The following is a 13539-nucleotide window of genomic DNA, read 5'->3' as shown; positions in this document are numbered from 1 at the left end:
ACAAAAAAGCTTTGTAAATCTAAATACGGAAAACCTTGCATGGTTCAGTTCTCTCTCAGAACAAAATACACCATAAACTTAACACCAAAAAAAAACAAATTTCCCCAGTACACACATATAGTAAATAATGAAATGAAGATAATAAATTGAAATCCAATAAGACATAAATAAATAAATAAATAAAAAACTAATACATGAAAAAAGAATGTATAAATACAGAAAAAAACAGCAATGGTTGTTACTCCAATGCCGGGTGCATGGACATGAACCTCTCCGCCAGAAACCTGCAGAAACCCTCGTGGTTCGTGACAATGTTGATGGAAACCTTCAAATGCAAACAGATTTCAAATTGGAAATAGCATGAGAATGTAGTGACAATATGCATGTTTGGTATGGTTTGGTTTATTTATTCTGGAGAAACCACACTGATCATAATATGGCATGGCTTTTATATTCAAATTTCCTTACCTCAGGCATCATTACGTCGAGCACAAGGTCAACATCTATGATATCTTCATCACAGATTATGGCAGTCTGTAACATTTTTGCTAGTTTCCTGGACTAATTGGGGCCACAAAAGAGAAATAAATCTTAGAACAAAAACTTTAGGCTACTAATTGCATTCCTAATTGTATGTTTACTTAAAATAGTTGTTATTCATAACCAGTGCATTATTACTACATAAACTGTACAGTGTATTCATATCAATCAGTTTTCTATGCAATCTAATGCTTTTCGGATGTCATCTTCAAATTCCTTATTTGACAGTTACTGTTCATAAGTTTGGAGATGTACTGTTTTGCAGCGACATGCAATGCCGACTCTACAACTGTTGCACTTTCCAGCCAGTTGGTGTAATAGATTGCCCACTATGAATCAGTGACAATAACTGAAAGACAAGCAATCCAAATAGATGACTGATTTAGAAATTTAAACTAGGTAGCATTTTAACCTTTTAAGTTATTTAACACCATCATTACCACACTTATAGTGAGTTTCATCACAGTTGAATAATTTTGTATACACCTAAAACTGGTGTGTGCACAACTTCTATCAATGTAAAATACAAAAAAAAAGTAAAAATAAAAATCAGGTTGTCACATTAATACCATCCAATCAGTTGAGCCAATTAGAAGGCAATTATTATGACATTATCAATCATTTGTTATTTAAAATGTGCAAAATTGGAAATGTCCTTGTTTGAGGTATCTTATCAAGTTACCATAGCACTGAAATATTTCACAGGTCAGAGAACATAGACAAATTTAAACTGTAAAACAGAAAAAAGAAAGGAAAATAGCAAACTCAAGTGTTGCAATATAAGCTTGTGAATTTAAGTCCTTGTGCTGTCCTTGTGTGAGCAAAGGAGTGTGTGTAACCTTAGCTAGTCGTGTCTCCTCAGTTGATGCCTTGAGCACAACTAACTTCTCAAACAGTGTTGCATTCAGACTATTTTTTATATATATATATATAAAATATTTTTTATATTTTATAGTTGTTTTGGGGCCTGTTAATCATTCCAGCTTGACCATGCAAGGGTGCCACAAACAGACAGAGACAGACATTTCGTGCTTTACAGTATAGATAGTTAGATAGATGTCATCACAGTGTTTCACAGAAAGTATTTTTAAAGTATTTTGAAAATACAAAAATACACAATACTGAAGTATTTTGATACAAAATACGAAGGCATTTTCATCATCTCAATAAAATACAAATTACAAAATAGTATTTTGTATTTTAAATACATATTTTAAATACATGTATTAGAAATACTGCCCATCCCTGCCCATGCCCAGCCATGGCCCAATCAGTGGAAACTGACATAAAGATTTGCTCTGCCCCAAGTGTGGCCCATACGCCGTAAAATGACTTATTGTTTTGTTATGCAAGGAAAACAAACTCCCCAAGACCAAGGAGATGGTTGTTGTGGACTTCCATAAACAAGCACTTATGTTATGTTATATTGTATTTATTTATTATTCACTATAGTACTTGGTCTGTTCAAGGCCTGGATTTACCAGCATTCCATCCTGCCCCGCATCCTGTGGCCTCTGCTAGTATACGCAGTACCCATTACAACTGTAGAGGCCATGGAGAGAAAGATCAGCAGCCACTTGCGAAGATGGCTTGGCCTACCCCGAAGTCTGAGCAGTGCTGCCCTGTACGGCAGTAGCAACACCTTGAAGCTTCCATTCAGTGGACTCACTGAAGAGTTCATGGTGACTAGAACTCGAGAAGCCCTGCAGTACAGGGAATCCAGGGATGAAAAGGTGGCATCGGCTGGCATCCAGGTGCGAACAGGCCGGAAATGGAGGGCAGTCGAGGCTCTGGAAGTGGCAGAGTCGCGACTGAGGCAGAAGGTACTGGTGGGGTCCATAGCCTCAGGACGCGCAGGTATTGGCTATTTCCCATCAACCAGGGTGGACAAGGCCCAGGGAAAACAGCGGCAACATCTCATCCAGCAGGAAGTGCGGGCAGGCGTGGAGGAAGAACGAGCCAGCAGGATGGTGGGTATGGGACAACAGGGAGCTTGGACTAAATGGGAGAATGTTCTGCAACGGAAGATCACCTGGCCCAACATCTGGAGAGCAGACTCCCTTAACATCAGGTTACTAGTCCAAGCTGTTTATGATGTCCTGCCCAGTCCATCCAACCTCCATGTCTGGGGCAAAGCAGAGACACCATCCTGCCTCCAGTGTCCAGGAGGGGGATCCCTGGAACACCTCCTCAGTAGCTGCCCTAAAGCCCTTGGAGAGGGGCGCTACCGCTGGCGCCACGACCAGGTGCTGAAGGCGGTTGCTGAGAGTATAGCCAAGGCCATTACTACCACCAAGAACTACAGCAAGCCTCAGTCAATCAGATTCCACAGAGCTGGAGAGAAGCCCACTATCCAAGCGAGGGCCAGGTCAGGTCTCCTCACTATCGCCACAGACTGGCAGCTAGAAGTGGACCTGGGCAAACAGCTGAAGATCCCAGCAAGAATAACAACAACACGGCTCCGACCAGATATGATCATTGTTTCTGATTCCACCAAACAATTGATCATTCTGGAACTGACAGTGCCCTGGGAAGAACGCATGGAGGAGGCTAATGAGCGGAAGCGTGCCAAGTACCAGGAGCTGGTGGAGGAGTGTAGGAGCCAAGGCTGGAGGACTTACTGTGAACCCCTGGAGGTGGGATGCCGAGGATTTGCAGGGCGGTCCCTCTGCAAAGTCCTCACCATGCTGGGCCTCACCGGTGAGGCAAAGAGGAAGGCCATCAGATCTGCAACTGAAGCCGCAGAAAGAGCCACAAGATGGCTTTGGATCAAGAGGGCTGATCCGTGGAAGAATGCTGCTGGGACACAGGCCGGAGTCTGATCAACTCTGGTCGGGTCGCCTGGGCGAGGGTGCCTGATGTTGAAAGACCCGAAACACCCAGTGACCCCAGGTTACATCACTGATGATGTGTCCCAGCGCATCAGCAAGATGTATCTTTCAATCAAAAGGTCTGTTCTCTTCATACTCCCATGTCGTGTAAATGACAAATAAAGTGTCTATCTATCTATCTATCTATCTATCTATCTATCTGTCTGTCGGCCCAGGTGTGGGTGTTATTGTTTATCAAAGTGTTGGCTAAGGGGTTGCCTGGGTCCCCGGGCATGCACTGGCCCACACACTAACTGATCTGACTGAGTGTTGGCTGAATGTCAGCTGTGCTTGAACATTACTTGATAACAAAACACAAATCCAGAGCTACTACTTTAAAGCACAAGTCATCTTTATTAAAAATTCTAACAAACAACTTTGAAAATTCAAAAATCATAAAGCAAAGAAGGATTTTTACATGTACAATTTTATGTAAAACAATTTACATCTTTTATCTAAAACAAAACAAATAAAAAGGTCTAAGATACATACATACATACATGTACAATGATTCAAAGACATAAATGATTCTACATAATAATAATAATAATAATAATAATCATAATAACAATAACAATATGCTTAATTATAGCACCTTTCATTCACAGAATGCAGCTCAAAGTGATTCACATTTGGAACATTTGTCATTGGTGTCACGGGACAGTGGCTTGGTGTCACAGGACAGTAGCAAACTGTCTCAGGACAGTGTCTAGGTGTCACAGGACAGTCATCGGTGTCACGGGACAGTGTCTGGGTGTTACAGGACAGTCATGGGTGTCACGGGACAGTGTCTGGGTGTTACAGGACAGTGGCTTACTGTCCCGGGACAGTGTCTGGGTGTTACAGGACAGTCATAGGTGTCACGGGACAGTGTCTGGGTGTTACAGGACAGTCATGGGTGTCACAGGACAGTGTTTAACTGTCTCGGGACAGTGTCTGGGGGTTACAGGACAGTGGCTAACTGTCCCGGGACAGTGTCTGGGTGTCACAGGACAGTCATAGGTGTCACGGGACAGTGTCTAGGTGTCACAGGACAGTCATAGGTGTCACGGGACAGTGTCTGGGTGTCACGGGACAGTATCTGGGTGTTACAGGACAGTCATGGGTGTCACAGGACAGTGTCTAGGTGTCACAGGACAGTCATAGGTGTCACGGGACAGTGTCTGGGTGTTACAGGACAGTCATGGGTGTCACGGGGTAGTGTCTAACTGTCTCGGGACAGTGTCTGGGTGTTACAGGACAGTGGCTAACTGTCCCGGGACAGTGTCTGGGTGTCACAGGACAGTCATAGGTGTCACAGGACAGTGTCTAGGTGTCACAGGACAGTCATGGGTGTCACGGGACAGTGTCTGGGTGTTACAGGACAGTGGCTTACTGTCCCGGGACAGTGTCTGGGTGTTACAGGACAGTCATAGGTGTCACGGGACAGTGTCTGGGTGTTACAGGACAGTCATGGGTGTCACAGGACAGTGTTTAACTGTCTCGGGACAGTGTCTGGGTGTTACAGGACAGTGGCTAACTGTCCCGGGACAGTGTCTGGGTGTCACAGGACAGTCATAGGTGTCACAGGACAGTGTCTAGGTGTCACAGGACAGTCATGGGTGTCACGGGACAGTGTCTGGGTGTTACAGGACAGTGGCTTACTGTCCCGGGACAGTGTCTGGGTGTTACAGGACAGTCATAGGTGTCACGGGACAGTGTCTGGGTGTTACAGGACAGTCATAGGTGTCACGGGACAGTGTCTGGGTGTTACAGGACAGTCATGGGTGTCACAGGACAGTGTTTAACTGTCTCGGGACAGTGTCTGGGGGTTACAGGACAGTGGCTAACTGTCCCAGGACAGTGTCTGGGTGTCACAGGACAGTCATAGGTGTCACGGGACAGTGTCTAGGTGTCACAGGACAGTCATAGGTGTCACGGGACAGTGTCTGGGTGTCACGGGACAGTGTCTGGGTGTTACGGGACAGTCATGGGTGTCACGGGACAGTGTCTGGGTGTTACAGGACAGTGGCTAACTGTCCCGGGACAGTGTCTGGGTGTCACAGGACAGTCATCGGTGTCACGGGACAGTGTCTAGGTGTCACAGGACAGTAATCGGTGTCACGGGACAGTGTCTGGGTGTTACAGGACAGTGTCTGGGTGTCTCGGGACACTACTCAGGACAGTACTAACAGGACAGGACATTTTTTGCTGCTACTGCTGCTGCACTACTATTAGTGACATTAGTGACACAGACATTCATTGAAATAAATGTATTAGAACACAGATATCCACTATATCAAGTAAATGACATGACATGACATGAGATCCATAAAACAGATTTTATTTTACACTGCTGCTGTGTATTCCTCCTTTCCTCTTCCATCTTAACCAAAGAAAAAATTGCAAGATTCTTATTAATGCTTGATTTAAATAATTTTAAGAGAGCGGTTATGGTGAAATCATTAAGACTCATTTACCACTTTCATTTTCTGTGCGGCGCCAACTTAAGCGCCTGGCCAATGGCATCTTCTACCTCGTCCGCCTTGACTTTCAATAATTTCTGGCATGCTCCTAAAACACATAATAAAGATTAGAGTTTTCAAACAGCTCCAGCTCCATGTCCTGTTGAGTTGAGTGGCGCATGTAGATGCAGCGACTCCTTGCTTCTCCTGAACGTGCAGTGTTTTTTTTGTTGTTAAAATGTGTTTTTCGGAATGTTTATCGCATGAAACTACGTCGGAACGCATGTACAGCCGACAGCAACTGTTGCAGATACGGGAGGAAAACAACAGTATCGATGTTTTGGACATAAAAACAGAGACGCTGGCTGAACTGGGAATACTTCGCCTGCCTACCACAACAACGGACCCGTCTGCTTCACCTTACGCCTGTTTGAGTCGTGATTCACTCGGATCTTTCACCCGTATCTTTAAATTAACCCATGAGTCGCGAGTCTCTAGTATCATTAACTCGGATCAGTTGAGTCCTACTACAATTCAATCTAAAACGATAAACAGCGCCACACACAAACCTCTTGCAACATTTAGCTAGCCTACTAGCCATCATAGCTGCCAAAAATGTAACAATTTCGTAAGTAGGATAACCACAACTCCACAAATCAACTCAAGCGACTGAGTGAGCAGGCAGTCTGAGATAACTGGTTAACTTCCCGCAGAGCCGGATCAGCCGGCCGGTTAAACGTCCCACATACTCGACGCACCCGACCAGTAGCGCGACAATGTGACGTCACAGAAGCGCCGTAACCATTTATACTCGCGCGTGGTGGTCGCAACACTAGTTGCAATATTCTCCTGAACAGAGGTGTCGCTGTTGTGAAAAGACTAACATTAACTACTTACACAGCAGAAGAAGCTGCAGTAAGAAACACCAGTAGCTAGCCTCTGTGATGGTACTTCAGACTTTGGTTGCTACTATTCACAACTACCATCATCATTATCATGTAGTTTCCAAGGTGTGTGCACAGGTAGATAGATAGATAGATAGATAGATAGATAGATGGATATATAGATAGGTACTTTAGTCATCCCGAGGGAAATTTTAATAATTTAAACAGTTTAGTTAGCTAGCTAGCTAGCTAGCAGCTGGCTGAGTTTGTGTAATTTCCTGAAGTGGAAAGAGATTTTGTTCAGGCCTTAATAGATATCCTTTGTTTGAAAATAAATCGTTTCTATTCTTTCCTCTTAATTCCATGTGTTGCAACTCTCACTGGTAACTTTGTTAACTTATCCAGCAAACTATTAAAAATTCACGACTGTAACAAAACACTGCAACTCGCTTGCCCTCGAACTAGTCCATCTTCCTGTTTCCGCCTTGTCGCGCTCGTCTGAAAAAAAATGAGTGGTGCGCTACCTCGCGCTACACGGCCAAAACCCAAGGGGGCAGGCGAATTCCCGGAAGTAGAAGAATCGACGTAGGCTGGAGGGACCACCTCTCTGCTAACTCCCATAGAAGTCCATTCATTCTAGGATTTTTTTGAAATACCATAACTTCATATAACATATATCCTGTGCCGATATTGTAGCTTCTGTGTAATCCACATAAACACTACAAAGGCAAAACAGACTCCACTACCTCGTCCGTAACGTTGGTTACCCGTAAGAAGAATGGTTAGCTTGTTCGGTTGGAGGGAAGCTAGCTTTGACGTAATCTCTCTTTCGCGCCGTAGGGAGATAACCGTATTGTTTGGATAAGAAGCTCAGTCCACCTTACTGTCTATGACGGTAACTCATAAGCAAAACCTAGCATACACGACCGTATGTTAAGGTAAAGCATTACACAGAGGCAACCTAATAATAATAAAAAAGTAAACCTATTTTTTTTTAAAACGGCACTAATCATTACAGAGGTTTTTGATGGATTGACCGTAGGTCGGAAAAGTGGAAAGAAGATTAGCTTCAAGGCTATATGATAACTTTTTTGTTTTGTTGACTGTTTTTGAAGATGATCATGTATGGTAGCTTCAACATTAACACGACTTGGTGAGGATGATATTAATAATAATACATAAATAAATGTTTAACTTTGATGACTTTGAAGGCGAAGGAAGTGTGAGAATAATTTCAGTGTATCTATCATATGAGTTACAAGATTCAGTTCGATGGCTAACGTCACGAAGTTAAGTGTGAGTCTGCGCAGTACTGGGGGGACCAACTGAAAAATCGTTCTATTTGACTCAGTGCCCTCCCATTGAAAACGACGGAGTCTGTTCGTCCATTTCTTTTACTGTCTATGCCAAAACCCTGGCGCGCCAGAGAGATCTACGTCATTTTGACGTCACATTGTCGCGCTACCGGTCGGGTGCGTCAGGTATGTAGAAGCCTTTAGGCTACATTGAGTACGAGTCGGCTACGGCTACGTTGTCATGAGTGGCTGTAGACGAGCGAGTAGCTCCTCCTCAAAGTGAAAAGCAATTCTTCACCTCTTAAATAAAATTCAATGTTCTGCATGTAGCCTAGGCATACTTTAGATTTGGTGTATAGATGTAGCATATTAAAATGCAATTAGGTCGCGCAGACAGTCCGAAACATTGCACGCTCTTAATGGAGCTGCTTTGTAAACCCGGGTTAGTCGGATCGCTGGGCCGGGCGGTTACGTTATGAGTGCGAGTCAGCCGAATCAGCCGGCTACGTTGTCATGAGTGGATCAGTAGACGAGCGAGTAACTCCTCGTCAAGGTGAAAAGCAAATCCACAACAAAAGCCATTCTTTCACTTCTGAAATAGCATACAATGTTCTACACGTAGGCATAGCCTACTTTAAAATGCAATTAGGTCGCGAAGACAGTCCGAAACATTGCAAGCTCTGTATGGAGCTGCTCAGGCTAGCCGGGTCAGTTGGATCAGCAGGGCGGGCCGGTTACGTTGTTATGAGTGCGAGTCAGCCGAATCAGCCGGCTACGTTGTCATGAGTGGATCTTTAGAGGAGCGAGTAACTCCTCGTCAAGGTTAAAAGCAAATCCACAACAAAAGCCATTCTTTCACTTCTGAAATAACATACAATGTTCTACACGTAGGCATAGCCTACTTTAAAATGCAATTAGGTCGCGAAGACAGTCCGAAACATTGCAAGCTCTGTATGGAGCTGCTCAGGCTAGCCGGGTCAGTTGGATCAGCAGGGCGGGCCGGTTACGTTGTCATGAGTGGATCTTTAGAGGAGCGAGTAACTCCTCGTCAAGGTTAAAAGAAAATCCACAACAAAAGCCATGCGTTCACTTCTGAAATAACATATATTCTGCACGCATAGCCTACTTTAAAATGCAATTAGGTCGCGAAGACAGTCTGAAACATTGCAAGCTCTGTATGGAGAGTAGGCTAGCCAGTCGGATCAGCCAAGCGGGCCGGTTACGTTGTTGTTATAAGTGCGAGTCAGCCGAATCAGCCGGCTACGTTGTCATGAGTGGATCTTTAGAGGAACGAGTAACTCCTCGTCAAGGTTAAAAGAAAATCCACAACAAAAGCCATGCGTTCACTTCTGAAATAACATATATTCTGCACGCATAGCCTACTTTAAAATGCAATTAGGTCGCGAAGACAGTTGCAATGTCCGAAACATTGCAAGCTCTGTATGGAGTTGCTTGAGTAGGCTAGCCTACCTGGGTCATTTGGATCAGCCGCGGGCGGACCGGTTACATTATGTTGTTATGAGTGCGAGTCAGTCGAATCAGCCGGTTACATTGTCATGAGTGGATCTGTAGACGAGCAAGTAGCCTAGTTTATACTCGTGTCAAGGTGATAATAATAATAGGCCTAATGAGAATAGTAGTAGTAGTAGTAATAATAACAATAATAATAATTTAGTCACTGCAGGGCATTTCTACGTTCCTGTTTCTATGTCTACATTGAAAGTCAATTGCTTAGGCTAGGTTAAGACAATAAATAAACAGTCTGGCTCAAACTGCTTTCTTTCCCGTGAGTGGGTGGAGATTTTGATGCTATTATATTAGGCTATTTTATATTATATTATATTATATTATATCATATTATATTATATATGATATTATATTAGGCTACCTAACATGATATATATATATATATATATATATATATATATATATATATATATATATATATATATATATGTATAGCTATGATTAATAGGCTAATAATATTAGTTGCCTAGTAGGCCTATTAGCTGCCTATAATACTTATTAGAATATATTCCTAGTAGCCTACTATTAGTATATAGTAGTGGTAATAAACATTGTAGCAGAGTAGCATTAGACCTAGGCAAATTTTCTATTGTTAACAAAACAACAACAAATAATTAATTATTATAATATAGGCTACCCTCCCTGTCAATAATATCAAAGTTTCTGAACATGAGCACCAAAAAGATGAACAATGTGTGGATGCACTTTGACCAGGAGACCAAAACTCTTAGGCTAAATGCAAGTACTGCAAAAACCTGGTTTCAAATCATGGAGGATCCACATCCAACATGAGAAGGCAGTTTACGAAATGAAGCACCCCACTGCACTGCTTGAACGTAGGACTGAATTTCTTTGCGATTTAGCAATACTGACTCAAGTGACTCAAGTGACTCGTTCAACCCGGATCAGTTTAGTGAGTGACTCAGACTAACCCGGATCCTTAAAAGGAATCGAGTTTGACAGGCCTACTTCACCTGGCCGGCGTCACCGCAAGCGGTGTGCCAGGACAAGGAAGAGAGGCAAGCGAGCTGGCGTCGGAACAAGGCTAGCAGCCAACCCAACTCGCCCAGCAATACCATCCATATTCCTGGCAAACGTAAGATCACTGGACAATAAGATGGACGACATTCGGTTGCTAAGATCAGCAAACAAGACAGTGAGTAACTGCTGCGTGACTGTTATCACTGAATCATGGCTCAACGATAACATCCCCGACTCTGCTATACACCTGGAGCAGCTAACGTGCTATTGAGCAGACCGAGCCCTAGCAGACAAAAGACGTGGTGGAGGAGTTTGTGTTTACACACATGATGCTTGGTGCCGAGACGCTACGGTAGTACACAGACACTGCTCTCCACTGGCGGAGTTTATGATTATTAAGTGCCGACCCTTCTACCTCCCCAGGGAATTCACCGCGATTCTGCTGGTCGCGGTGTACATCCCCCCCAGCAACAAAAACAGTGACAGGAGCATGGCACTGAATGAGCTGTATCGGGCCGTCAGTTAACAACAAAGTGAACACCCGGATGCCTTCACAATCATCGCTGGAGACTTCAATCACGCCAATCTCAAAACTGTACTACCAAAATTTCACCAACATGTAAACTTCCCAACAAGAGGACAAAACACCCTGGACCTTGTTTACACCCCACAGAAAGAAGCCTACAAAGCCAAACCCCTCCCCCATATCGGGCAATCAGACCACATTAGCATCCTACTAATGCCCCGATACAGACAAAGAGCAAAAGTCACCAAACCGGTTCTGAAGGAGGTGAGAATGTGGCCGGAGGGGGCCGTCTCACAACTTCAGGACTGCTTTGAAACAACAGACTGGGATATCTTCAAAACAGCTGCCACCCACACCAGAAAGCCCAGCAGCGCCTCTACTTCTTGCGCAAATTGAAGAAGGCAAGTGCCACGCCTCCTGTCATGACTACATTCTACAGAGGGACCATCGAGAGCATCGTCTCCAGCAGCATCACAGTGTGGGGCGGAAGCTGCACAGATCAGAACAGGAAGACCCTCCAGCGCACTGTTAACACAGCTAAGAGGATCATTGGAGCACCACTCCCCTCCCTGCAGGACATTTACACCACCCGCCTCACCCGCAAAGCACTAATGATTGTCAAGGATACAACCCACCCTGCACACGAACTGTTCAGCCTCCTGCCCTCTGGAAAGCGGTACAGGAGCCTCCGCTCCCGCACCACCAGACTGGCAAGTAGCTTCATCCACCAAGCAATCAGGATGCTGAACACTCTACCCACTCTCCCATCACTGACAGCCCCCCCCACCCACCAGCCAACCAGGAACCTAGGAAACTAGGATCCTGTCTACCAACCACCCCCCCCCCCCCCCCCCCCCCCCTTGAATTACTTGAATTACTGAATTACTTGAATTACTGCATACTGCATATCAATGTAAATATACAGGTCACACAAGCACAAGTTTAAACTTCATGTAACTGTTAAGACTATAGAAATATACAACACAACTACCTCTATTTTTTTTTATATATATGTCCTATATTTCTATTTTGATACATACATGTTCTATATTTCAGTCTTGCACTTTAATTTAATGTTTATTGTCTATGGCTATGTCCATAGTATGTCTATGTCTGTATTTAAAGCATGTCTATGTCTGCATGGGAAAGTAAGAAACGAAATTTCAATTCTTTGTATGACCAGTGCATGTAAAGAAATTGACAATAAAAGCCGACTTGACTTGACTTGTGTTATCACCATATAGTGTGGCACCGAAAACCCAAACAATACCCAACTCTAATTGTAATAACTTTATTGCAATAAGCAACAGCTTACCAATCATTCGCATAGCCTTAGCTTACTGAAAGGGCGCTTTCCCAGCCTTCCCTTGAAGCTAAAAGTTGACCAGAGGTCATTGTTGCCCACTTGGCGGAGCATTCTCCTAACCGCAGCATTTAGGTTTGGTCCGCCGAGTGAGCGCATTTTTATTTCAGAATGTCATTCCATTGTGCCAATACAGGTCAATAGGTCATTTGCTTTATCGCCTGCTGGTGCCACCCAGACGACAATTCCCCAATTTTTATTTCAGAATGTGGTTCCCCTCCCTCTGGTGAACAGATGACCCCCGTATTGAAGATAGACATTTTTTAGTTTTCTCAGCCTAACAACTTTTGCGTTGACAGCGTAATTCCATTGTGCCAATACAGGTCAATAGGTCATACACTTTAAGGCCTGCTAGTGCCACCCAGACAACAATTCTCCAATTTTTATTTCAATAATAATTTCATTGTGCCAATACAGGTCAGTTCGGTTTATTGCTTGGTGATACCAAAGACGACAATACCCCAAACCCCCAACAAAAAAAAAGACAACATCCATGTTCTTCTTAAAGGTTTAAAGATGCTGGTTGGCATCAGGCTGACGCTGAGGCGGGTCGGCCACCGGCAAAAAGGAGACGGTGGGGGGTAGCATGAAGACGGTGGGGGGCAGCATGAAGCACATGGTGTGCACAGTGTCCTAGGAGGGAGCGAACACACACAGGGTTAATACTGCAGAATTTGATATTGAATTTAAGGCATAATTCAAGGCTTTTTCTGTGCCCCTGCTCTGACACCCACTCATGTTATTTGTGCTATCATGCTTTTCCATTGCGAGTAGAGATACAGTATGTATTATTGTGAAGAGACCATCACGCTATTTTGTGCTATTATGCTTTCCCATCGTGAGTAGTGATCGATTCTCTGGTTTTATTTTTATTTTTTAACGTCTCTCATCCAGAAATCGAAACAGGAAGTGTGCTTCTTAGCAAACCCTTATTTAGGCTGCCGTCCCCCTAGTGTGGAAATCAGATCTGGGACAAATCTGTAAACCGGTGAAAAAAACAGCATTGCTAGCAGAGCTGAAATCTCTATCAGGTGCAGATCTGGCCTACAGTCAGATACCGTACTGTATGTCCGCTACAGGCGGATCTAAAGGCTTTTATGCGGATCCAG

General features: G+C 44.0%; 1 protein-coding gene and 1 long non-coding RNA gene across 2 annotated transcripts in view; one reads left to right on the top strand and one right to left on the bottom strand.

The window, feature by feature from the left end:
- Positions 1-1801: 1801 nt before the first annotated feature.
- LOC121720923 lies at positions 1802-3381 on the top strand. Its single transcript, XM_042107414.1, has 2 exons — positions 1802-1847; positions 1993-3381. The coding sequence occupies exons 1-2, from the start codon at positions 1802-1804 to the stop codon at positions 3360-3362; spliced, it is 1416 nt and encodes a 471-aa protein (XP_041963348.1). The 3' UTR covers positions 3363-3381.
- A 2494-nt stretch (positions 3382-5875) lies between these two features.
- LOC121721487 overlaps positions 5876-13539 on the bottom strand; it is a 31735-nt gene continuing 24071 nt past the window's right edge. Inside the window, exons 6-7 of the long non-coding RNA XR_006034847.1 lie at positions 12383-13063; positions 5876-5963 (exon numbers count right to left, since the gene is read on the bottom strand). This is a non-coding gene — a long non-coding RNA (uncharacterized LOC121721487). The remainder of the gene's footprint in view (positions 5964-12382; positions 13064-13539) is intronic.

The sequence above is a fragment of the Alosa sapidissima genome, chromosome 10 (assembly GCF_018492685.1).
Source record: "Alosa sapidissima isolate fAloSap1 chromosome 10, fAloSap1.pri, whole genome shotgun sequence".
Classification (NCBI taxonomy): domain Eukaryota; kingdom Metazoa; phylum Chordata; class Actinopteri; order Clupeiformes; family Clupeidae; genus Alosa; species Alosa sapidissima.
The sequence above is the reverse complement of the archived record's forward strand: the minus strand, read 5'-3'. Positions and strand labels throughout refer to the sequence as shown.